Raw genomic sequence first — 26511 nt, 5'->3', positions numbered from 1 at the left:
TGTATTGTACAGACATGAAATGGCTTGTTTCAGTGCTTATCTTCGCAACTGCTCACTGCAGCTGTGGAACAAAACTAGTTACAGGGCCATTGCTGGTCTGATCAGCTATCAAAGCCTTACATGGGTAGGAGCATGCTACATGTGCTAGAGTACCCATGCTGCTGTTGAGAGCAGAGACTTCAAAGGGTTTGTCTACACTTAAAACACAAGTGTACATATAAAATAAAGGGGTATAAATGAGCTATTACCACTCAAAGAAATCAGTCACTATGGATATTTGAAAACATCCACTCAATGTGCAGTGGCAGTCAAAAAAGTTAACACTAGTCAGAATCAGTGGAAAAGAACATAGCATATCCCAGTGCCTTTATATAAATCCATGGTACACTTACATCTTGAACACTTGTGGAAAGCTAGTTGCCCCATCTCAAAAAAGATATGGGATTTGGAAAAGGTACAGAAAAGGGCAAAAATGATGAGGGGTATGGAATAGCTTCTCTCTGAGGAGAGATTAAGTAGACTGGGACTTTTCAGCTTGGAAAAGAGACAACTAAGGAGGGGATATGATAGAGGTCTATAAAATCATGATAGGTGCAGAGAAAGTAAATAAGTGTTAGTTACTCTTCATAACACAAGAACTAGAGATCACCAAATGAAATTAATAGGTTTAAAACAAACCAAAGGAAGTATTTCTTCACACAATGCAGTCACCATCTGAAACTCTTCACCAGAGGATGTTGTGAAGGCCAAGACTATAACAAGGTTCTAAAAAGATAAGTTCATGGAGGATAGGTCCATCAACAGCTCTTAGCCAGGATAAGCAGGGATAGTGTCCATAGCCTCTGTTTCCCAGAAGCTGGGAATGGGTGACAGGGGATGGATCACTTGCTAATTGCCTGTTTTGTTCATTCTCTCTGAAGCACCTGGCATTGGCCACTGTCAGAAGACACGTTTCAGAGTAGCAGCTGTGTTAGTCTGTATTCGCAAAAAGAAAAGGAGTACTAGTGGCACCTTAGAGACTAACCAATTTGAGCATAAGCACAAATCACTGAATGCATCCAATGAAGTGAGCTGTAGCTCACGAAAGCTTATGCTCAAATAAATTGGTTAGTCTATAAGGTGCCACAAGTACTCCTTTTCTTTTTGTCAGAAGACAGGATACTGGGCTAAATAGATCTTTGGTCTGATCCAGGATGGCTAGTCTTTTGTTAATGCTTCAGTGTAGACCCTACTGCTGCCCTCAGGAGCCATTCTCCTGTTGGTGTAGGTAATCCACCTCCCTGAGAGATGGTAGGTAGGTTGATGGAAGAATTCCTAGAGATTAGGTTGGTTTAATTATGCTGCTCAGGGCTGTGGATTTTTCACACCCCTGAGCCATGTAGCTGGGCTAACTTAGCCTTTGGGTAGAGACCAGGTCATTGTAAATTCCACATGCAAACTACTATAGGGTAGAGTAGGTAAGGCTAACAATAGTCAAAGCTGCTTTATACTAGAAAAACTACTGGAGAGCGAAGCAGTTTAGAGTAATTTGATCTAAAGCCTCTAGGTTATGTCTACACTTAACTCCTAATAATGGCATAGCTGCAGGAGTGTATGCAAATGGGAGGGGGTGGCTGAAGGTAGTCCACCTCCCTAAGTAGTAGTAACTAGGTCAACGGAAGAATGCTTCTGTCAAACTAGTGCTGTCTACAGCATAGCCATCTCTCTCCAAGGGTGTGGATTTTTCACACCACTGAAACACAGCTGTGCTAATGTAAGTTTTCAGGGTAGACCAGCCCTAAGTAACAAATCATTACAAAACAATTCCTTCAGCTTGCCATTCCACCTGAGGAAGGGTTTCTTGTGACTTCTATTTTTGCATAATGAGTGCAAGAGCTCCTGTTGGGGTTCTGGGAGGTTTATTCTGTATTTTAGGAAAAATTGTCAGAATGGCCACTAGCAAGAGTTGGTGGCCATACTCTGAGGCTACCAAAAAATTTGTGAGAACCCTTGCAGTAGAGTGCTCTTGCTAGGAGCCTCCTGTATTTGAGAAAGATTTGATCTTCTCTGATTTCTCTCCTCTAGCAAGGAGAAAGTCACTAATCTTTAATAAACCAATAAGTACATTCAAACAATTTCTCCTGTTTAAGGGAGAAAACTTCATACCACATCCAAGCACTTCTGTTTCAAACTCAAATCAGCTGTAGACAATACAGTGTTAAACACTGTAAAGAATGAGTCCATGCCTATTAATTTTATGGGCACATATTTACCAAAGTTCAATTTTTTTTTGTTCTGAGCTATTTCTGCAGGAATAAGTGTGGGTGCAGTACTATACATAAACTCCTATTCTAATACGAAGATGTGTCTTAAGAGATGAGTGGGAAATTGAGCTAATCAACCCTCATGTAGCTTCTGTTACATGGTGAGCATGAATAGGTGGGAGGGCAACCCTATAATCCGCAGCCATGAAGAAAAGCAGGGAGGAGTAGGCTTGACATTCATTAGAGGGACAGGAAGCTTTCCAAGCTTGGATAAAGGGAGACAAGTCAAATTTGTGAGTGAGAGTTGATAGCTGAATCCATGCAAGAAGATGAGGTGTAGGAGAAGACCAGGAGCACCCAACATAATAGGGAAACCACACACACACACACACACACACAAAGAGGAATATTGATGAGCATGATGAGCAGTGGCTGCAGGAGTGCTTACAAAAAAAATTGTAAACACTGAAAAGAAGAGCTTGGAGGAGGATAAAGCTTTAGTTTTGCAAATGTTTACAGGGAGCTCCTCCCAACTATGAGGGGCAGCAAGGGAGAAAGCACAAAAGGTGTGCTTGTTTGAAATTTTAAACAAGTAGGCAGAGGTTGCTATCACAGGCCAATCAGAGACAGGAGTCAACATCTTGATACTGAAAGATAAATGATAGGCCTTGAAAGCAAAGACAAGTAGCTTATGTTTGATATGATAGAGGAGAGATGCAAAAAGAGGCGTGACAGTTCAGACACTGAGCTGTGCTACATCCTGAATGGATATGAGCAGGGGAAGGTTACATTTGTGAAGGCGAGAGAGAAGGATGCTGTAGTCATCAAGATGAGAGCTTGCACCTGCTTCTCTCCACAGCCATTAGAAATCACAGATCCCCTTATCCCCACTGCTGTAGGAGTTCCCTAAGCTAGTAGATGTGGCATATACAACATCAGTCACACCATAGGGTTAACAGTTGCAGCTATTTTAAATGTTATTTCACATATGTCAAAAAGAACACATTAAACACTCAAATCCTTCAGATTAGGGGATGGGGAGAGAAAAAAATCAGATCTTAAAATGTGACTGTAGATAGAGAATCATTACATGAGGGACATGGGGGCCCCAGCAATAAAACAGAAGGGTTGCTATGGGCAGGTTTTCACATTCAAGGTAAGTTTTAAGATCTGTAGGTTTAAAAAAAACCCAAACAAAAACAAAAGACACCCCACAGAACAGATAATTTTGTGAGTATGTCAGAAGGGCAGAATTCCCCCCAACAAAATGGACCTTCAGATCTTCTCAACAGACAACCCCTTCCTCCCTCAGACTCTGTCCTTTCAAAATGTACTCCCACAGATCCTAGGCTTGAGGCCAAAAGATTATGTATATGCAGAAATATCCACTACCTGAAAGTTGCACATGTGAAGTCCCCAGAATTCTATACGTTGTCCAGAAAAGTACAGTAAGATCAAGAATAGCTCACTGAGGCCATGCAGCCCAACCCACTGCTCTTGTGGCCACGGTCCCTTCCCTGCACAGATGTGTATATGAAAAACACCTGGCCTTCGAAGGGCTGTTTGAACTGAAATACTAGACCATATAACTGATGTCACTATGCTGCTTGCTGCTCAGTTGCTGGATTAGTCACATGCAGTTTGCACATTTGATAGGGAGAGTAGCATTCACTTCTGGGAAAGTATTATACAATTGTGACAGTCTCATTATATCCTGAACATCCTTATAACACGAGGTATAGAAAAGTTGGGTGAAAATGCCCCTCCCCTACAGAGTTGAAGCAAAGGATTTCCAGCAAGGACTAGAGCTGTTAGTTGCTGTTACCATCTGGAGCTCTCACCATTTCACTCTAGTGACAGCTCTCATTTTAGGTAGAGCTTTTTGTGGTAAACAATACTCCCCTTTACTTACAATAGCATCTTGAGTGAGCTAAAATACTTAAGTTTCACTCACGTGATTTAGCTGAGAGGTTGCATTTCCTATGCATCTGCAGTGGCTCATGACCAGATGAGACACTAGATAAAAGCAGAGGACACAATGGAAAAGTCTTAATTGTCTTAAACACCTTACTAGAAAGCAAGGCATTTATTTTTTAAACAAATCACCACAGCACAGTGAACTGCCAAAAATGAGAAAAAAGTTTTAAGCTGAGCCCTTTAGCTATCTGAACAGCTGCCATAGTCTCTAACATGCCTCCTACAAAGAAAGCCTGTCCATCCTCCCTCAGAAAACTGATGCCCCTACCTGTAGAAACCTGTTCACCCTACTCCCAGACACAATTTAGTATAGTTACCAACCTCTGCTACAGAGACTCTCATAAGGGAGAGTCCAGGGTGGTCTGCCTTGGCTCCTGTTTACTTACTACCCTCTCCTTGTGGTCAGATTAGCTCCAGCACCCAGATTTAGCTGCATTACATATCATTTGTGATGCTACCTGGAAGCCTTCAGGATGAAAGACATTACAGTAGTGTACAGTATTATTTTCTAAGTTATTAGGCCAACTTTCCCCAGACTTCTCCTCTCCAGTCTCTTACAAGTGTTTATGACAGGGCTGCTGTAGGGGACATGGAAATCCTGGTGTTTCCCTATGAAATCTGAGCAGCTACTGTAATAAGATGGCAAGAGGCAGTTACAGGAAGGCATGAAACAGGTGCATCTTAAAGCCCATATAGAAAGCAGTAGCTTAAGCATACACATGTCTGAACAACATGCACTCATCTAAAGGGCTAAGTTCTTTCTTCTCCAGAGACTGGATCTACACTAATTAGCCATGTTAGGGAAGGTTAAGCCAGGTTCTCTGCAAAGCAGCTAAAAATTAGAGGGAAACCTGCTTCCACTCAGCTCCATTCAGTTAACGCAGTAACTTTCTCACAGTGCACACGGAGGCAGTCTACTTTCAGAATTTCAAGCAGTTCTCCCACAGTTTATCTAGCACTGGTACAACTTCACCAGTGCTAGAAGAATCATAGAATATCAGGGTTGGAAGGGACCTCAGGAGGTCATCTAGTCCAACCCCCTGCTCAAAGCAGGACCAATCCCCAACTAAATCATCCCAGCCAGGGCTTTGTTAAGCCTGACCTTAAAAACTTCTAGATTCCACCACCTCCCTAGGTAACGCATTCCAGTGTTTCACCACCCTCCTAGTGAAAAAGTTTTTCCTAATGTCCAACCTAAATCTCCCCCACTGCAACTTGAGACCATTACTCCTTGTTCTGTCATCTGCTACCACTGAGAACAGTCTAGAGCCATCCTCTTTGGAACCCCCTTTCAGGTAGTTGAAAGCAGCTATCACATCCCCCCTCATTCTTCTCTTCTGCAGACTAAACACCCCAGTTCCCTCAGCCTCTCCTCATTAGTCATGTGTTCCAGTCCCCTAATCATTTTTGTTGCCCCCGGCTGGACTCTTTCCAATTTTTCCACATCCTTCTTGTAGTGTGGGGCCCAAAACTGGACACAGTACTCCAGATGAGGCCTCACCAATGTCGAATAGAGGGGAACGATTCGAGTGACCAGTGACATGGATCAGTTGACCTTTTTAAAACCATTTTATAATCAGTGGGCCTGGCACCACACTGGGAGGTGATGTTCAACAGGTTATCCACCATGATCCTCAAAGTCTTTTTAGAGTTACTGCTTCCCAGGATGGGTCCCTGATCCTGAAAATATAGCCTACCTATTTTGTTCCTAGATACATACATTTAGCCATATTAAAATGCTTATTGTTTATGCCCATCTTACAAAGCAATCCAAATGGCTATCACCCTGTCTAATTCACCACTCGCTCAGTATTTCGATCATCAACAAACATCCTAACTCTATCTTCTCCTCTTTCTGCGATATCAGGATGCTACTGTTCAGTGTCACATACCCATAACACGCAGCCAAGAAACACTGCACTACACCAGCAGAGAAGAGATTTACAGCAGATCCAAGGATTCAATAAGAGAGAGAAAGACAACACAAACAAAACAGGGAGCCTCTGTTTCTGCCACTGGATTCCAGAGGGGAGACCGAGAAATGCAGTTGGCCTGATGAGAATTGGTCCAACTTCCATGCACAGAAAATAGTCTCTGTCCACTATATTAAAGAGTTACATTTGCTGAGACAAAAAACACAAAGCAGGCACCTGCTATCTCTCACATCCATGGCAATGAGCAGGGCTTGAATCTTCGTGAACAGCATGTTTAGAGAAGCATAAACACACCTGTGTCTCAAGAGATGGGTCAGGTCATCATAGGCTAAAGACTTCATATACAAATTTTCAGCCCTGTTTGGACTCCAGCATCAGGCAAAAGCACAGCTGCAAAATCCAGTATTTCAATCAATTCCTATAGACAAAACTCAACAGAAATATTTACTATTCTACAATCTATTTCAAGTTGGTTTCTTCCTCCAGACAAGGATCCTCCCAGTTTTCTCCATTTTCTTTCTCCCATGCAAGGCCTTTTGTCACTGCAACTATCCTGAGCCACTGGCTAACAAATGCACAGTGGTCTTTTAATTAAAGAGCAGTCCTGCAACTTTAAGCTGCTTTAGTCAGTTAAACTATTTACAACTAGTTGTTTCTACAGCACTTTGAACAAAGCACTGTGAAATCTATGTATGTCAGCTCTTCCGTGCTGAGACCATATCTACTTCTGTATCACGCATAGTGCAACGGAGCCCTGATTCTGACCGAGGCCTCTGCAGTCTATCATAATATTCAATATACGATACGGTGCTAGAGATAGGAAATTATAACAAGAAAAGGAGTACTTGTGGCACCTTAGAGACTAACCAATTTGAGCATAAGCTTTCGTGAGCGACAGCTCACTTCATCGGATCCGATGAAGTGAGCTGTAGCTCACGAAAGCTTATGCTCAAATAAATTGGTTAGTCTCTAAGGTGCCACAAGTACTCCTTTTCTTTTTGCAAATACAGACTAACACGGCTGTTACTCTGAAACCTGAAATTATAACAGAAAGTGGACTGTTTTCAACTGTAACAGCCCTCCTGTTGTAACAGCCCAATTAATCACAAGAAAATACAGCAATTTTATATCTGGGCTACTAAATAAGGGTAAAGGAAGGAAGTGAACATTTGGGCTGGACATCAGGAATGAGTTTCTTAACAATAATGCCCCCTGCTTTAGGAAACAGTTTTGCAAGGGAAGCAGCTGAAACCCTGACACTGGCAAATTTAATCTTGCATTAGAGAGCCTTCAGGAATGTTGTGCAGAATTTGACAACGGTTAGGCTGCTGATGTGCAGACACCACTGCATATCATGCTGACCAATATTGTCACACATTTCCCTGTTTGCTCCCATCTGTCTGTGTCCATCTGCTGTCTCTTGTCTTTTGCTTAGAATGTAAACTTTTCGGGGAAGGGACAGCCTAGCACAGTAGGGTTCTGGTCCATGCCTAGGGCTTGTAGACCCTATGTTAATACATATAGCAACAATCCTGAATTAACAAGGAAAGAGACTGATCTTAGATCTTTACTATGCTCCTATAGAGAACCATGTACAAACATGGTATTGAATGGACTTTACAGAGGCCATACAAGACCCAATGGAGCACATCACCCTTCACATCTTCTAATCAGAAATTTATGTTTACGCTGTTATATTTTACCTTCATAGCAGGTAGCATAACTGCTGAATAACTCTCCTGAAGGCATTATTTACCATCAACACATGTGCCAGCAACAGCGCTATCCAGTGTTCAGCTTCCAACAGCGTGTGTTCAAGTAGCAGTGCGTTGTTTGTGAGACAAGCAAGACGGCCGTTTCATGTTAGTTTCTTACTGACAAAATAGTGAACATTTTAAAAACAGATCTATGGGACTAAGAGGACAGTCTCTCCCTCTAGAGGAAGATTTCCATTGGGTTGCACCCTTGGGCTGTGAGCTTTCAAAAGAAAGGCCTCATTTTATTTAGCACAGCAGGCTAAAAGTTCATAGTGAGAAGCATTCCCCATGTCGTTGCACCCCGCAGTTTTGCTACCACAAACATTTTATGCTATATTTTTTCAAATGTCACGGGTTCTATCAGAGTTGCCCTGGAATCTAAGACAAAGTTGAACTGGAGGCTACCACCACCCACTGGGGCCTTATTCATGAAAAGTGTGTTTGGTTCTTCCAAAGCATTGGATATTGGATGACATCCTTCTGGGGATCCACTTAACTTTACCTTCTGTGCTGGTATTTCTTCTCTTGGCCTCAGCCATTAGGGGAGCTGGTGAAGCAACATGGATAAGCCAGCCATACATAAATGAGAACCAACCCCAGATCTCCCTTACATCAAATGTAAATGGCACCATCACCCAGCATTCTGAGTGCCCGACATCTGCATCTGGATGAAAGCAGCTGGATAAAGCTGAACCCAGGCAGCATTGGTGGGAAGAAGGAAACTGAAGAATATACCTCCTCTGTAACATCCTCCATTGCAACAACTATTATGACTGGTAGATCAGTCTGCAGCCTTGGAGGACATTTGGACTCCACAGTGCTACTGCAAGACCACATAGCAGGAAGTCCAATTCCATCTGCCTCTGATCAGAAGACTATGCCCCATCCTACTGGGCACAAATCTAGCCACACAGCAAACCACATGTGACACCTTCAGGCTTTATTAGTGCAATTCCCATCTAGGAGTAAGGCCACATGCCTACAAGCTCCATCTGATACAAAACAGTTGTCCACATACGTAGTAACACATCACCTCAGTGCTCAGCTCTTTGTGCTGGCTCCCTACTGACCACAGAGTCCAGTTCAGGAAACAATCTGCCCTCTCCATGGGATTGGCTCCAGGTACATGAGAGATCGCCTCTCCCTCCATACCCATGACCTCTTATGACAGCTATGCTCCATTAGAACACTGGAACCATCAACTCAGCAAAGGGAGGCTTGCAAGCTACGCATGAAGCTGAATAGGATGAGATACTGGCTTTGTAGTACTGCTTTTTTAATATAATATTTAAATGCAATATAGTGTGTACTATATTTTAATTTTGTCATTGCCACACCTAGCCACCTGTGCATGCTTATGAAGTTTAAGATGGACAGCACTACTAATTCTAAATTAAAGTATTGCAAATCAACACTGAGACTGGTTACTACTGAAACCAAAAGAATCACCTTGGCTGCTGTAAGCCCTGCTCAAAAGGATACCAGGCAAAGATGGCTGCCCCTAGGCTTTCACAAAAACACGATGAGTGAAAATGAAAAGGCAGACAGGAAACAGAATCAACACTATGACTTGTCAAAATGGCAGGCAGAAATCTTGTAGAATTATAGTGGGACGAACAACAGAACTGGTGCAACTCTACAATACCTGCACCTTCAGTCTACGTTAATATGGAAGCAGTCTGAACTGATCCAGTCTATGGGGAAGGTCTTCAAACTTACCTGGATCTGGTGCAATTGTTCTGATACTGGGAATGGCTGACAGACATTAGAAGCACTTGTGTATGGACATGAAGCGTATTGCAAGTGATCCACATGTTTGACCTAGTTTGGAGGAACATTAATATTGTTCAATGTAGATGGGTCTAGTCGGTGCAAAACATGGACAAACCACTTAATCACTATACTTCATGTTTCCTCATCTGTAAAATGGAAATAATATTGACCATGCTCATGGGGATGCCTGCTTAATGTTTGCTGAAGTGATTGAAGGCCTATAGATGGATGGTGCTGGAAAAGGGTAAAGTATTATTTCCTCTCACATCCCCAGTGAGAAATTATAGATTAACTATGAAACTTGTGTTATTAATCCCATTTCCAACTCTTTTTCCCTATACCTTGAACACAGCAAAGGGGCAGAAGGGAGGATTTCAGTGTCTCAAGTGGAACTCCTATTTAGGCTGCACAATGAGCTACAGAGGCATGAGGCTACTTTACCCTAATTTCTGCACAGAAAGGCCTCTTTTAAAACCAACTGAACTCCACCTGTCTAGCTTTCATCTTAATTTCCGGTGTGTTTTACAGCAAGAACATCGCACAGCAATCTAAAAAACATTAAAAATTTTATTGAAAAACGATGACATACAAATGGTGATTTGGTCCCAACAGAAAACAGACCAGAATGAGATTTTTCATATTTCAAAATAAAACATCCAGCAAGAATTTTCCCAGAACTGCACCATTTGTGCCATCTCACTTAACATGCAGAACTAACCAAAAAACCTTTTAAGAAAGCTAACAATAGACTGAACTGTAACGACTGCAGCCACCCACACCTGCAGCCGCCCACACGTTTTCTTAAAGCAAGTTTCAGTTCAATTAGCATTCCATTTAGTTTCCGGACAGGAAACAGTTTTCCCTTTCCGCATCAATACAGAAAGAGCTTTGAACTGTTTCCCCTTAATATAAAACAGAAAAGATGTCTGAAAACCAAATTAGATGTTTGCTAATAAAAGCTGAACTGCTTTAGAGATAAAGTCATCCCCCTGCTTAGGCCAATGAACACATGGCCAATAATCCACTGAGAAATCTCAATTCAAGTGGTAGAGTAGGATTAGGGCTCAGTGGAAATTGCATCAGCAAAGAACGTAAGGAGTAAATATACATCTGAATAGCAACCTTTGGCACACATGTGATATGCAAAGGAGTTAAGACTATAAATAGACACAGTATCTACACATTTTTTCCTTTAGAAGTTCAGATGAAAAAACAAGTTTTTAAAAATCAAGTAATATTTTTAAGAGGAAAAAAAGAGCCCTACTTGGATTTCACACTTATCAGCTTTCTAACATCCTCCATGTTCCTCTGTACCATAATTTTAAGTATTGACAAGATGGTTCCATTAAACATATGAATATTTCCTTCTTCTCATTCAGTTAATTTAGGACCAGAGCCATCAAATAAGCGCAATCTGAACTTTGAACCTTTTCCAAAGTCATATAAGCTTGGAGCAGGTGTTTGGAAGCACTGCAACACCTTCTAACCTCACAAAATGGAGGTCGTCGTCTTCCCTCCAGCATCCCACTGTTTTCATTATTTTTACACACAGTAACATTACAGCCTCTTAGATGCTGTAGAATTTAAGTCTGTTTAGTAGGTTAATGACATTCACATGAGATGTTTTACATACTAATATAAGAGGTTTTCACCAACCTCACATAAAAAGTTAGATACAAGAGCAGAAGAAAGCTACACACATTTGCCCAGTAGAGAAATCAAGGTTTCAGATGTCAAGTTATACAACGGTTTCCAGCCTACTTCAATGCTGGTTCAAAATTCAGAATAATTTTTAACATGTACTTCTTAAACATTGTTTAAATATTAAACATTAAAGCTCTTCCAGAATCTTGGGCAAGAAGAGCAGGATAGAAAACTGAGTTAACAGCTGACAGAAATGGAACTTCTCTACCTACCCCCAAAGGCCCATGTCAGAAAGACTGTCTCCTCTCTTATAAAATGCCACTGCCAGCAAAAGGAGCAGAAATGCTGACTGCAAATTGAAGTTTTGATTTTAAAATCCATATGATGGGTTTTTAACTAGAAGAATGTCTCACCACATAAACTATTAAGGTATTGTGCAAAGCAAAGAAGTGTAGATAGTTGCTTTTCCAATAAATCTAAAGCTGCTTTGCTGAGGAGCTATTGCATGGGCTTCCTTCTAGTATGGGGGAAGTCAAGGAAAACAGATTGGGAATTACCATCCTAATACCACCTTTACCCAGAAGAGTATTTTCACAAGAGGAACCTCAGTTCAGATGTCTTCAAGGAAACCTTGAGACTGACTCTTCGTTGACTGAGAAGATTACATGGTTTACTGAATACTGATAAATTTTTGTACTATTTTCTAATAAGTAGCTAACTGGATTCCTTTCCTGCAGTATCATTAGCTGGAATAAATTCCTGCAGTATAAATTAATAATCCAGATGCAATCTGAAACTCCAGAAAAACAGAATAGTTTTAATGACATAAGTGTTTCTGGTTTACATAAACCACTAAGTCCAGGTTTACTTAGACACAAATTCTGCTCACTTTACTAATGCATCAAAGTTTGAGATTAGTCATGTAGGATTTGGCTCTTACTGAGACATTTACCCAAAGCTCAGTTAAAGCAGTGCCTCTATATCTGATTCACAAATTATCATTTATCGAGATTAAAATCAAAAGGTGTCAGTGAATTCAGCACCAGCCACGTCACAAATATTACCAAGGGCAACGTCTGGCTTTCCAATCTGATGCATACCAAGGGAGAATGGCCACAAAAGATAAAATGCCAAAGCAATCAGCTGAAAACATCCTCTAGGCTTCTGCTTTATGAATTCAGAGAAAACTGAACATTTTTAACTGGCCCTTAGGCGAAATTTAGTAACCAGCTTCCAACTGAGTCACTGATTTAACTTTCTACCAAAACTAGACCATATGAGTCTAGTGTTGAGTTATAACTTCTCACCCCCATCACACTGCAGCACAGATAATTTCTATATTTACATTTTAAGGTCAAGCCAAGTAGATCGAGGGATTGTTTTTCTTCCTGTGACTAATCAGAGATATCTTCTCCTTTCAGTACATTTGAGTAGCCTCTCATGAAGCTAACAGACTGAGCCAAGCATATGCCCCAAAGTCTTAATGGCTCACCAAGTATAAGTGGGGGGTCTGAACCACTGTTACATTCAATCTCTGCATTTTACTCTTTACAAAGGCAACTAAGAGGACAGGCCCAATAAGCCATTTTGAGAACCTCTACCTTGCTCAAAAGGCCACTGAACTTCTTGTAAAAGATGCTGCTTTTAACAGTCTATAAAGCTTCTCTTCAACATCCTAAAGTTGTGACTGCCCAACTCCAGATTCTTCTGGTTGTTACCCAGAAAACAAACAAAAAAAAAAAACAAACAACAACTTCAGGTCCACACCTCATACCTGGAAGGTAGAGGGAGTAAAAATCAGCCACAGAAACCTTCAGAAATTCACCATTTCAGCCTGAAATCTGGCTTCTATAATTCCATCTCCTCTTCTACACATCCAGATGTTCCCAAGCTACTATATAGACCTGGAGACATCACAGTTTGTTGTGCTTCAGAGAATGTTTCAGTTTGTGGCTGGAAGGCAGCTCCAAGAGTTGATTGCTTAGCCTGGCTCCCTTCTGTCCCCTGCTGCTTGTAGTTTTTAGCAACAGAAACAGATTTCAGTTTGTCTGTGAGGAATTCAGGGAGAGGTTTCCAGAGCACCAGCTCCATGGAGGGACGGCTCCTAGAAGGGATGGAGTCTTAGTTTAATCAAAACTCTCAATCACAGCTGTGACAAATGAAAACCACCTAATTCCATCATCCACTTAAGTCACTGTCTGTGCAGAAGCGTCCCCCCAAAGCACATGCACTAGTGTTTTCTCCGAACTTCTGGAGAAAGTTCAATTCCTCCCCTTGGGAGATTATTTCACTGCTAACAGGAAGTTTTTCCTTATTTTCATCATAAGTTTCCCCTTTCTTAAGTTCATTCCATTACTCTCAATTCTAACCCAATGTACAACATGAAATAATTCTTCTCTCCCACTGCACCAGCCATGAAGCTCACTATTGTTCAGGACACTATGAGACCTTTCCCTTGATATGGAAACTTACATATATGAACAGCAGGCTATAAGGTTAGTGAAATTGAGAGAGTATATAACATTATGTATTATAGGGACCATAAAACAGTTTAGTCTATATGAATTCAGCATTCTTCTGTAAATTGCAAGTACTCTATGTTTAGCAATTACATATAATGCCCTGCTACACAATATAGTACTGTACATCACAAACACATTATCAAAGAGTCTTCCAACAGTAATGCTATAAAGAATCACAGTGAAATCAACTCTTGCTCAACAGAGGAGAGATGGACTCTGTAGGCAAACCCCTTTTCCCCATTTGGGTATGTTATCTGTGTTGCTCCAACATTTCCTCAAGAACTTACATGGATTCTATTATTTTTTTTGTCAGGACTTGATCAAAATCCCTCCTCAGTCCCTTTTGAAGAGTATCAGACAGGACAAGGGTGGGCAGATTGCTAGTATTCCCATCGGCATGAACATCTTCATCTTCATCAATTATCCTAAGAGTGGAGGCAGGAAAGGGGGAAATAATACATCTTATTATTGACCATATCACTGACAAATATGTATACCTATTGCTAATTGAAATCCCATTCAGGGGAGAGTATGCAGTTCAACCACACAATATAGAGTTAAGCCGCAATTTCATCTTCCCAGCTCCCTGTAGTTCAGCGTCAAAAATTATTTTCAGCCTCTCTGAAAGGTCCTGAATTTTGGTGACCCCATGCTACAGCTGTTCAGAGTACGGATTAGAATGACCCAAAGCTTTACCACTTAGGATGCACTGCAAAAATTGCATTTTTGGTAAAGCTCTTGTATATAAATTCCTAAGAATATCCACAAATATATCCCAGCAGAGCAACTGAAATCCTAGAAAAGGGCAAACAGAAAAATCCTGTATGTATTCCACTATGGACCTCACAGTGCAGATCCAGACAGCTGTTACAAAAGTCAGATCTCACATCACAGACTAATCGATCTAAAGGTGTAACTCACTGCTACAAAACTTTGTTAACACTGATTTAAGGTTGACCTGCAGCACTGTGTACCCTTTCAGAACACTGAGTGCATCTATATTTAAGCTACTGAAATCCAAAAAATACTGTCTTGTGGGCTGATGTATCATTTTAAAGTGTTCACTGTAGTTTCTGCAATGCTTATTTTTCTGTATGAAGTGGGGGGGATACCAACTTTGAAGTTTACTGTGACTGATTTAAAAAAAAAACCTATGACTACATTTTCTTTAGACCCTTTTTCACAGGAGCTACAACACTTTGAAGGATGAAACTGATAAGTGTGAATCCTTGGTTTGTGTAGACTGGATGAATTACAGAAATTTCAATTTTGTTTTCTGTATTTATTTTTCCACGATTATCATAAAGTTTGTTACTCTTTTGACTGACAACAGTATCCTGGTGCTGCAATAGTTGACCTTATACCAGTCCTTAAAATAAGGCCTTCTATTATGAATGTGTTTCCTGATGCTCAACAGCTCCTTTCACAAGAGTCCCAGCCAGAAAGGATGGATGGTCCACTGGCTAGCATACTAGCCTAGGACTTGGGAGACCCCAGGTTCAACTCTCAGCTCTGGGGCAAATCACTTACGTCTCTCTGTGCCTCAGTTCCACATCTGTAAAATGGAGACAATATCACCTCCCTCCCTGTGTCATGAGAATAAATACATTAAAGACAGATGTTCAAATACTACAACAGGGGCCACGGATGTAAGACAGATGGTGAGAAACAGTGGGACTATTTCCTGAACATGTGGCATAGTTACATTACCTTTATGCTACTTCTTACTAGTATCATTCATTCAATCTTTCCTCTCTTAATTTATGCTATTTTCCTTGACAATACTTAAGGAAAATTTGAGTATGCATATGAATTTTAGAACACTGAAATACTAGATCTCAAACCAGAAGCTTTGCTCTAAGGGAAAATCTTCCAGAAGGAGCCCCTAGGTAATGCAGGCAGAAAGAATGCATAACACGTTCTCAGCAAGCTGCCAAGGGCAGGACTTTAACTTGTAGTACATAGGTGTTGCTCAGATGCAATGGCTACAGGACGTCACCCTGAGTTTCCCAGTGACCATGTCAGGCTGCCTGCAAAAATTCTGGCTTGCAACTTTCTCTAGCTTGTGCAACATCGTAAATTTATCTTTAACCCTGAATAACTGTAATACTGTATCCCCAAATGGGCAGTGGGTGCCGGACACTAGCTGAAATCAATCCTGACTCCATAACACCAATTCAGGGAGGATAAGAGGCATAGTTTGAGCTCCCTGTGTGTCAAAATAAAGTTAAGAACTGAAAAATGTTGATATTTTTTGTTTTTGGGGGGACTTTATCTTGAGAATGCCTTGCTCACAATTACCTCAAATTTGGACCAATCACTGTATCTCAGATTCTCATGAGGTTATGACAATCCAAGTCACCATGTGGATTTTAGAGCACTTCAAAAAAAAATCAGTTGTTAAACAGTAAGCTAGTCTCAACACTACTTACAGTGGTGCTGTCACCCCACTACAATAAACTCAGTTATCCCTTATTCATAGGCATCATCTAAAGGGAAAGCTAGTAAAAAACCCACTCTACTCAATCCCTGCGTTTACCTGTCCTCAATTTCCTGAAGCTTCCTGCGGGCAACCTCGCACTGATGTTCCCCCATTGTCTGATCCATATCTTCACAGGGAATTTCTAACAAGCCAGCTTCATGAAGACTACCAATGCACTGCCTTGCTACCTCCCCAGCTGCCTGCTGACCTGCACAGAGAATCTCTTCAGTGCTGGGATTCGGAGAGTAGTGCACAGTTTCAATCAGTCTCTTCTTCTTCACAGGGCAACTAGGAAACAAAGCAAATTTATAGTTGGCAACAGAGAAATCTCTGACATTGTAAAAAACTATTAAGATCTTTGTCTGTCAAACCTATTTCTACAGAGCTGCATACTTTGTCTGTTAAGAAAGACTTCACTTCCAATGTACAAGAAGAAATTTTAGCTCCTCATAAATACAAAAATGCCTTTTCAAGAAAATCAGAATCACACATTCAGTTAGATTTGTATTATACACACTGGAGTGGATTCAAAGTTTCTGTTTATGTTCTGGAAAGAACAAATTGAGAAAGGTTCCAAACAGCAGTAGTATTGGGAAAGATTCCCTCACCCAAGCACAGTGCAATCTTTTGAGCTCTACCCTGGATCATGCATCATTCACTTCCCTCCACCACACAGGACAGACAGCGAATCAGGCTAAAAGCAGTTCACTGAAGACAAGTTAAACTTACCCATCCACCTCTTCCTCTAGTTTATGCTTCTTTCCACAGCGAAGAGAAACTCTGGAAAGGGAGAATGAACAGTTATTTGACTAGTAACAGTGTTTTACACCTTTGGATAGAATTGAGCGTGATCAAGAAAATTAAAGCATATGTTTCTGGCGGGCGATGTTCCATGGCTTTCAGTGTGCAGGTCACCTTGATATAATCAGATGAGGAGAAAAAGAGAGCCAAAGATGCATTAATCTAGAAACATATCTGTTAACTAAAAAGAAAGCAGTTGGAGTATAAAGGGAAGCAGTTTACCTTCGCTCATCTCTCCTTGAAATTAGTTACCTGAATATAATTGAAATAGGGCAACATTTGGATCATCTGGTAACTAGTCTCAACCATGATGGCCAAAGTAGAAGGCAAGTTCAGATAAGTGTGAAGCATGACATTCTAAACATTACACATGTATTTTTGCTCCCAAAAATAAAGACAGAACACTCTAACACAGGGTTTGCTCAGTTGCCTTTTGCTGATTTCCATGAAGTTTCTTTCCTGTACTATGTTTGTAGGGGAAGGTGGGAAAGAAATAGATTTATTTTTCCTGAAGCATTGCTGTTTCTTGAAGTGAGTGCTTAATTATCACAGAATCATAAATTAGGGTTGGAAGAGACCTCAGGAGGTCATCTAGTCTAACCCGCTGCTCAAACAGGGACCAACCCCAATTAAATCATCCCAGCCAGGGCTTTGTCAAGCAGGGCCTTAAAAACCTCTAAGGATGGAGGTTCCACCACCTCCTAGGTACCCATTCCAATGCTTCACCACCCTCCTAGTGAAATAGTGTTTCTTAATATCCAACCTAGACCGCCCACACTGCAACTTGAGACCATTGCTCCTTGTTCTGCCATCTGCCACCACTGAGAACAGCCAAGCTCCATCCTCTTTGGAACCCCCTTTCAGGTCGTTGAAAGCAGCTATCAAATCCCCCCTCACTCTTCTCTTCTGCAGACTAAATAAGCCTAGTTCCCTCAGACTCTCCTCATAAAATCATGTGCCCCAGCCCCCTGATCATTTTCCTTGCCCTCCGCTGGACTCTCTCCAGTTTGTCCACATCCTTTCTGTAGTGGGGGGACCAAAACTAGAAGCAATACTCCAGACATGGCCTCACCAGTGCCAAATAGACGGGAATAATCACTTCCCTCAATCTGCTGGCAATGCTCCTAATAATGCAGCCCAATATGCTGTTAGCCTTCTTGGCAACAAGGGCACACTTTTGATTCATATCCAGCTTCTCATCCCCTGTAATCCCCAGGTCCTTTTCTGCAGAACTGCCACTTAGCCAGCCAGTCCCCAGCCTGTAGCGGTGCATGGGATTCTTCCATACTAAGTGCAGGACTCTGCACTTGTCCTTGCTGAATCTCATCAGATTTCTTTTGGCCCAATCCTCCAATTTGTCTAGGTCACTCTAGACCCCATCCCTCCCTCCAGCGCATCTACCTCTCCCCCCCACCTTAGTGTGATCCGAGAACTTGCTGAGCGTGCAATCCATCCCATCATGCAGATCATTAATGAAGATGATGGGAAAAAAAATAGCCCCAGGACTGACCCCTCAGGCACTCCACTTGATACCAGCTGCCAACCAGACATCAAGCCATTGATCACTACCCGTTGAGCCCAACAACCTAGCCAGCTTTCTATCCACTTTATCGTCCATTCATCCAATCCATACTACTTTAACTTGCTGGCAAGAATACTGTGGGAGGCTGTATCTAAAGCTTTGCTAAAGTCAAGATATATCATGTCCACCGCTTTCCCCATATCCACAGAGCCAGTTATCTCATCATAGAAGGCAATCAGGTTGGTCAGGCATGACTTGCGCTTCGTGAATCCATGTGGACTGTTCCTGATCACCTTCCTCTCCAAGTGCTTCAAAATGGACTCACTGATGACCTGCTCCATGATTTTTCCAGGACTGAGGTGAAGCTGACAGGTCTGTAGTTCCCCAGACTCTCCTTCTTCCCTTTTTTAAAGATGGGCACTGTATTTGCCTTTTTCCAATTGTGAAGCTTTAGTCTCTTAACATGGTTTAATGGCACATTAATCAAACTAACCACAGAAACAGAATAATCAAAAATCTGCAGTGTAATACTTATCTGGATACACACACTTTTCATCCACATTAAAAAGAATGCAGCCGTCTCCTTTTGTATGGCATTTGAGAAGCAACGGGCTGGGATTATAATTCAATGTTAAGATTCTAAAGCCATTCTAATGCTTTTAGAGTATCTGGGTGGATATCTCTGTACCACCACTGTCAGCATAAATGGGGAATTGTTCTGTGATGCATCGCAGGGTTTGTAGCTCAACATGTGGGTGAGTGCAGTCCACTGCCTACAGGGAAGGCAAAATCCTGGGACTTTAAGGACTTCCTGGTCATAAAACAATGGCAATAACGGCTCACACCTTACTTCAAATAGGCCCATCACTGCAAATTACGCAGCTCAACATTGAGAGCTTATCCATCACAAAGTGCGATTACACCACAATGATCCTTCAGATTCAAAACACCAATGTCCTTGTGCTACAAGAAACACACCTGGAGAGCGAAGACCACCAATCAAACAGAAAAAGCACTAAAAACGTTGACAGGTTTCAGAGTAGCAGTCGTGAGCTACAGCTCACTTCATTAGCTGCATTCAGTGGAAAATACAGTGAGGCGATTTATATACACACAGGACATGAAAAAATGGGTGTTATGTCCGTCTGTTTGCATTTGGAAAGGAAGATGATGTCTGTCTGTATCTGTGTGAGTTTTTTCATGAAGTCGATATATTTCCACTCCATACGGCTAAATGCAGGGCCTTGCATAATGACAGGTTTCAGAGTAGCAGCCGTGTTAGTCTGTATTCGCAAAAAGAAAAGGAGTACTAGTGGCACCTTAGAGACTAACCAATTTATTTGAGCATAAGCTTTCGTGAGCTACAGCTCACTTCATCAGATGCATTCAGTGGAAAACACAGTGAGATTTATATACACGCAGGACATGAAAAAATGGGTGTACAGACTAACACAGCTGCTACTCTGAAACGTGTCATTACGCAAGGCACTGCATTTAGCCGTATGGAGTGGAAATCTATCAACTTCATGAAAAAACTCATACAGATACAGACAGACATCTTCCTTTCCAAATGCAAACAGATGGACATAACTTCTTTTTAGTAAAAACATTATAGCTTTTAAATCAAGCCCACATTTCAGCATCCAATTATGACATTCAGAAAACTACACTATAGATAAGAGATGCTATCCCCCACCTTCCCCTTGTTTATTTTTGTACTTACTGGGTGCAACTCTGCTGTTGCAATAAGACTGGTGGGTTTTCAGTGTTTGTGAAAGAAACTGTTGCAATAGTCAAGCCCTCATTATAGCTTCCAGTTGCAGCTAGGGAAGAAAGGTCCAGGTTACTTTGCAAGTATGAGCTGCTGAAGTCAGAGCCTTCTACTATATTATTTCTGTTCCCTGCTGTAACCACCATGGTTTGTTGGGGATATTCATAACCAACAGCTCCAGGCTGAGATTGAGTCTGTATGATTCCAGGTTGGAAGGTACCGTCAGGAAGAGTTGCTGGAGCCTGAGGAAACTCCACAGAAGGAACAGGAGGAACTCCTTGAAAGGATCTGCCCAGGGTTGTCATTTTCATCTGTACCTGGGGGAAAAGACAAACCAACCCAGAACAGAGTGACTATAAGCAAACATGCCGCATAAGCATCAGCGAGGAAAAGGCCAGGTCTATATTAGAGGTTTTGCTGGCATGGTCTTCTTGGTTAGGGTGTGCTTTTGTCTTAATAATAAAATTATGTCAGTAAGAACCCTAGTGCGGATGCAGTTATACAGGCAAAACAGTTCTTTTGCTGGTATCATTCACTAGTTTCTCCAACAAACTAAGGTTATGTCTACACTTAAAATGTGACAATTGCACAGCTGCAGTTGTGCCACTTTATCACTTCAGTGCAGATACTTGCTACAGAAATAGGAGGGGTTCGCCAATTGCTATGATCCATCCTCAGAGATGGAAGCTAGATCAAGGGAAGAATTCTTCTGTTGACCTAGTGGTGCCTACAACAGAGGTTAAGTCTGCTTAACTATGGTTACGTCTACACCACGCAGCTGTGCCGCTGCAGCCATGCCACTAAAAGCGGCACAATGTAGCCACTGTTTGTCAGCAGGAGACAGCTCTCCTGCCGACAAAAATCTTCCACCCGCAATGAGCGGTGTTCGCATTGTCAGCAGGAGCAACAAAGCACTGTTCAAACCAGTGCTTGTCCTAGACAAAACTTTTGTCTTTTGGGCAGGGGTTGTTGTGTTTGGTTTTTTTTTTTAAAACACCTCTGAAGGACAAAAGTTTTGTCTTTGAATTGCCTGCGTAGGCAAAGCCTAAGGGTATGTCTACATGGGCACTTCATCGGCAAAACTTTTGTAGTTCAGGGGTGTTAAACCCCCCCCCCCCGAATGACAAAAGTTTTACCAATGAAAAGCGCGTGTGTGAACAGTGCTTTGTCAGCAGGGGCACTCTCCTGCCAACAGAGCTGCTGCCACTCGTGGGGGGTGTAAGTTTTCTGCCGGCAGGAAAACTCTCTCCTGCCAACCAACAGCAGCTACACTGCAGGGCGCTGAGGGGCACAGCTGTGTGGCTGAAAGCTGCCTAGCACGTCTTCGCTACTCAGCGTTAAAGCGCGGCCACCCCGGCGCTTCAAGGCGCTGTGTAGTCGCGGCCCCGGCGTTGGGCGAAGCGCTCCCAGCCCTCAACCCGCCCTGCCTCCCGGCGCGGGGAGCAGCCGCCAGCGCACTCTCCACACGCCGCTTTACAGCGCTCGGGGGAGCGCTCTCACCCCCGAGTGCGAAATTTTCAGCCCTATCACGCGGCAGCGCAGACCAGGCCGAATTCTCTCAGGCGCGGGGACTGCTCCTGCCCCGGAGAGACGCAGCCCCGCCAGGTAACCGTCCACGCGGCGCGGCGCCGGTGGGAGCATCTTCTGCCGGCATAACGGAGCGGACCGCAGGGACCCCCAGGAGGCGTCAAGCCAGCCGCGGGTTCCAGCGGTAACGGACCCCAGACACACGCCGCGCCCCCGGGCCGACCCCCGCGCCGCGGGGACAGACCAGGCGCCCTGGAGCGCGGCAGGCCGCCGCTGCGCTCCGCTCCAGGGCCCCGCGCCCCCTCAGAAGCACCCGCGGGACTAAAATAGCCCCTGAGGGAGGCCGCTCCCCGGGCCGCGCACCAACCTCCAGGCCGGCCCCGAGGCGGACCGGGCCCCTCAGCCGCGCTCCCTTCCAGGCCTTTCTCCGCGCCGGAGACGACGCGCAGCGGCCGCGGGACGCTGGGAGTCGTAGTTCCGGTGGGAGGGGTAAGACCGAAGCTGGGGCATGCTGGGAGTTGTAGTTCCAGGGTCTGAATGCGCGCGCATGTGCATACTGGGGCATGCTGGGAGTCGTAGTTCCGGTGGGAGGGGTAAGACCGAAGCTGGGGCATGCTGGGAGTTGTAGTTCCAGGGTGTGTATGCACACACATGTGCATACTGGGGCATGCTGGGAGTTGTAGTTCTGGTGGGAGGGGTAAGGCTGAAGCTGGGGCATGCTGGGAGTTGTAGTTCCAGGCCATACTGGGGCATGCTGGGAGTCATAGTTCCGGTGGGAGGGGTAAGGCCGAAGCTGGGGCATGCTGGGACTTATAGCTCCAGGGTGTGTATGCACACACATGTGCACACTGGGGCATGCTGGGAGTCAGGGGGGCAGGAGGATTTATGGGCGCTACGCAGTGTTATTAAACTGGTGCCCCCATGCCCAATGGTAGCCTGGGCCCACAGCCTGGGGGAAGGGGAGGGATGAGGCAGCAAAGGATACCAAGCCGCCCGGCCCACCTCACGGTGGCGGAGAGTCACAGTTCCCCGTACCTTCTCCCTCACGCAGAATACACTACGCCGGTGCATTCAGCTCTGTGAATACGGCCCCTGCCTAAGGAGACTGCAGCGCGCTGGGTGTGCGGGAGCCGATGTTCTTACCTGCTGTCACTTGGCGAGGCTAGTCCCCAGCCCACCTCTTCTGCCTGTGGCCCCGCCCCTACTCCACCCCTGCTGTGCCTCAGGCCCCGCCCCCACTCTGCCCAGACCCCGCCTTCTTCCCACTGTCTCCTTCCTTTCTTCCCTCCCCATCCCTGATCACCCCCTTCCAGCCAAATCCTTGAATCCAAATTAAGCAAATGACATTTGAAAAAAACACTCATCTGCAATTTCTTTCTAAAGAAAATGGAGCATGCTCCCCACTGCATGCCAGAAGGTGAAGACTGGACATGCAGAGGATACCTAATTAAAAGCACTAAACTTGGGAATAAAAAATGTCAGTCACAGGTTTTTTTATGTACCCTGAAGTTTGTACATTCACTCAAAATGTTCAATCTCCAGTGACCTTCCTATATACATGACAAAATGGTAAAGGAAATACTGGTCTGTTGAGTGATGAATCTCACCATCCTCCAGCATGGCTAAGAAACCTCTCAGCAAAGTTGCTTGGGGACAATAAAATAAATAGCTAAATATATTCCTTATTATTTTGAGCTTTTATCCCATACTTTGTAAGCTTCCAGTATTTACAGAAGCTGACAGTAATTAATTCTCCTCCCTCAGAGCTGATGCCATGCGTTAGTTCAGATCTGGGTCAGTTGTTCTGGGCAGTGTGTTAAATCCTAGTCAGATGAGAAGCTCAGTGCTTCCTACTTGTGCCTGAAGGGCCAGCAGATTAAAGAGTTGTGTTTAGGGACAAGGTCTTCTGGTTTCACACACTGTTTAATTTTATTAACTCCACTCTTCAATCTATAATCAATGGAATGCAGTAAACAAACTATTACAGGATCATGGACAGTGGGAGACTTGACAGCAAATCACAAGGTAATTGTCCTTTTGCTTTCTTTACTGGCCAAAATATTGCCCATAACTAAAAGACAGCTAATGTGCATGTTTCCCTGAGTGACTGAAATGAAGGGATTTTTCACAGTTTAATGTCAAAAGGTTTATTGAGAGAGCTCTTCAAACTGTGACTTTATGAGAGAGTTGAATATTTCTGTCACAAAAAAACTCTTCCAAAGGGAAGAAGCTGGAGTACCAGAGCTGGAATAAAGAATCTCAATTTTCTTACATTAGTACTAATAGCAAATAATAATAATAATAATAATAATTAATAATAACTTCAATGTATATGGCATCTCTCATTCTTGTACTGTAGCTTGTTAAAGTTTGCAAGGGAAATCTAATCCAGCCTAATACTAAGAATGGAGTGCCAGCTTCTGCTGAAAGGTCCTAGAAGCCCCAGCAAGGTAAGCAGAATTATCCTTACCAGTAAAGATGCCTGCGGGGTATGGAGTTTTGTAACTTTACCAATGATTTTCAAATGAAACTTTCTCCAGTTATTTTGTGCTGTACCTTTAAATCAGAATCTCTCAAAGGAAATAATTAGGCTTATAAGGAAATGGATTTGAGACTTTTCTCGCACATAAAGGGAGGTTGCCATGGAACTTTTCCAGAACCTTTCCTTAGCCCCACCATGAAGTTAAATGGAACAGCCTTTTGATTAGTGTCATGTTTCTAAATGGATGTAATAATGTCACAAAATGTCATGGCTGGGCAGCTCACCCAGCAAGTACAGATATGGTTCCAACTTTGAAGAACATAGTTCTAAACAACATGACATAGCAAGTGAGAATGACAAACAGACAGAGATGGGCAGAAGTGGGAAAGGAAGGACAATAATCAGATCACACAGTTACTTAGTATGACATGTGTGTATCTTAATGATTTTGTTACTTTTTTTTAAAGTATGGAGCCCTGCACTCATGTGGTGTTTAACCTTGCCTCCAATACCAGATGTTCCCTGAGGGATCTTTTCAGAAAGAAAAATCAGAACTGAAATAGGAGCCTCAGTGCAGATCATAAGAAGGTTTCAACCCAAAATGTAACAGTTTTAGTTCAAATTAAATAAGGCAATGAATATGCTTCCATAACAATAAAATAATAATTCTTATCAGTTTGTCTGTAGAGTTTAAAGTACACAAAAGGTTAAAATCCCTGTTTTACATATGGTAAACTGAGGCACGTGGTGGTTTAAATGGCTTACTCAGGTCACACAAGGAGTCAGTACCAGAGTTGGGAATAGAACCTATGAGTTCTGTCTCCTATTTCCATACCAGACCTGTTGAACTGCACTGTTCCTCAATGATGCTGCATTTGTGGATAGCTTGGTCTGCATAACTATTATTATTTGTTGTTTATTCAGCATCAACTATTCAGTACTTAATTTCTTTGTGTCCATATGCTGTAGGTCCAGAACAGTGACCCTATGGCTGTGGTAGGTGCTAACAGAAACCTTTTTGCCTTAGAGTGAATACAGCGTTGTTAGCATTGTAAAGACTTGTTGTGCTCATAAGAAGAATGTGGGGACATTTCTAAGAGTAGAAGCCAATAATGAGTTAATTCCATCAAGTGATTAATTATAAAAATAATAATTCTGTACAATTACAAGTAAGAAATCATGAGACAAGAGCAACAGTTGGTGGTTGTTGTCTGATTTGCCTGCAGCACTGTGCGAGTCACACGGAGGTAACACGTAACTGTTGAAAGTGGGGGGAGGGGCACAATTTGAAGGTTTGGCCACCCTCCTGAAAAGCTCACCTCACTGCCCCCACGGGCAGGCCTTTCCCCTTCCCCTCAATTTTCCCTCCCTGAAAGCAGTAGTCCTTCCCTGCAGCACCCAGCTGTTGCTCCTGCCTCTCACCCGGCCTCCGAGATTACTTTATTGGCTCAGCTCCGCCAGCTGCCATGTGGGCCCGGTGGCATCATGTGACCAGCTCTGCGTCAACAGGAAACCCGGGAGCCCCTGGAGGCTGGGTGGTTTCCAGCCTGGCTTCCAAAGTCCCCCTGGCTGGGGCTCCTGTGCATTAGCCACCCCATGGCCCTGTTTATATCCCCTTTGTGAGTCCTGATCCCATGGTGGGCCCAACCCTGCAAGCCTTGGGCAAGTGCGGAATTTGCCCCACACGCATGGGCCCCATTGTCGCTCGTGGGTCAGCACCAGCATGAGCTGAGGCTGCAAAGAGGGAGGACAAAAGGGGAGCAGCTTGCGATTGCTGGCATCTCTGCTTTGAAATAAACTACTGTGCACTCATGTTTTTAATCCCCTCCCTGCAAAAAAAGAAATAAAAATATAAACCCTGGCAGAAATCTGGGGGGTGGCATGTGGCCCTGTGTGTCCACCCCCACACATCACGTCTGGATATGGGCCATAGTGGGCAACCGCCCTGTCTTCAGCACTCTTACTTGCTATTAGTAATGATCTTTTTTCCAGCTGTGAAAAGAGAAGAGCAAGAGGCAACAGAACAATTCTGCATATGGTCAAAGGAAGGCACAGTTCTAAAACCACGGCTTCTCA

At 43.2% G+C, this 26511-nt stretch overlaps 1 protein-coding gene and 1 long non-coding RNA gene across 2 annotated transcripts; one reads left to right on the top strand and one right to left on the bottom strand.

The window, feature by feature from the left end:
• Nucleotides 1-10233: 10233 nt before the first annotated feature.
• CCDC117 (coiled-coil domain containing 117) lies at nucleotides 10234-22422 on the bottom strand. Its single transcript, XM_077834710.1, has 6 exons — nucleotides 22321-22422; nucleotides 20379-20743; nucleotides 17062-17112; nucleotides 16390-16620; nucleotides 14138-14275; nucleotides 10234-13432 (listed from the first exon to the last, which is right to left on the bottom strand). Exons 2-6 carry the CDS (start codon nucleotides 20735-20737, stop codon nucleotides 13177-13179), a joined length of 1035 nt encoding a protein of 344 aa, XP_077690836.1. The 5' UTR covers nucleotides 20738-20743; nucleotides 22321-22422; the 3' UTR covers nucleotides 10234-13176.
• Nucleotides 22423-23959: 1537 nt separating this feature from the next.
• LOC144275773 (uncharacterized) lies at nucleotides 23960-26474 on the top strand. Its single transcript, XR_013348101.1, has 3 exons — nucleotides 23960-23978; nucleotides 24313-24403; nucleotides 26428-26474. It is a non-coding gene; the product is annotated as an uncharacterized LOC144275773 (long non-coding RNA).
• Nucleotides 26475-26511: the final 37 nt, after the last annotated feature.

This window comes from Eretmochelys imbricata, chromosome 15 (genome assembly GCF_965152235.1).
Source record: "Eretmochelys imbricata isolate rEreImb1 chromosome 15, rEreImb1.hap1, whole genome shotgun sequence".
Taxonomy (NCBI): Eukaryota; Metazoa; Chordata; order Testudines; family Cheloniidae; genus Eretmochelys; species Eretmochelys imbricata.
The sequence above is the reverse complement of the archived record's forward strand: the minus strand, read 5'-3'. Positions and strand labels throughout refer to the sequence as shown.

Coding starts and splice junctions, on each gene's coding strand:
- CCDC117 (XM_077834710.1), bottom strand. CDS start 20,737: ATGAAAATGACAACCCTGGGCAGATCCTTTCAAGGAGTTCCTCCTGTT. Junction 17,113..20,378: donor CAACAGCAGAGTTGCACCCA/GTAAGTACAAAA, acceptor CTCCCTTTCCAG/AGTTTCTCTTCGCTGTGGAA. Junction 16,621..17,061: donor CTAGAGGAAGAGGTGGATGG/GTAAGTTTAACT, acceptor TTTGTTTCCTAG/TTGCCCTGTGAAGAAGAAGA.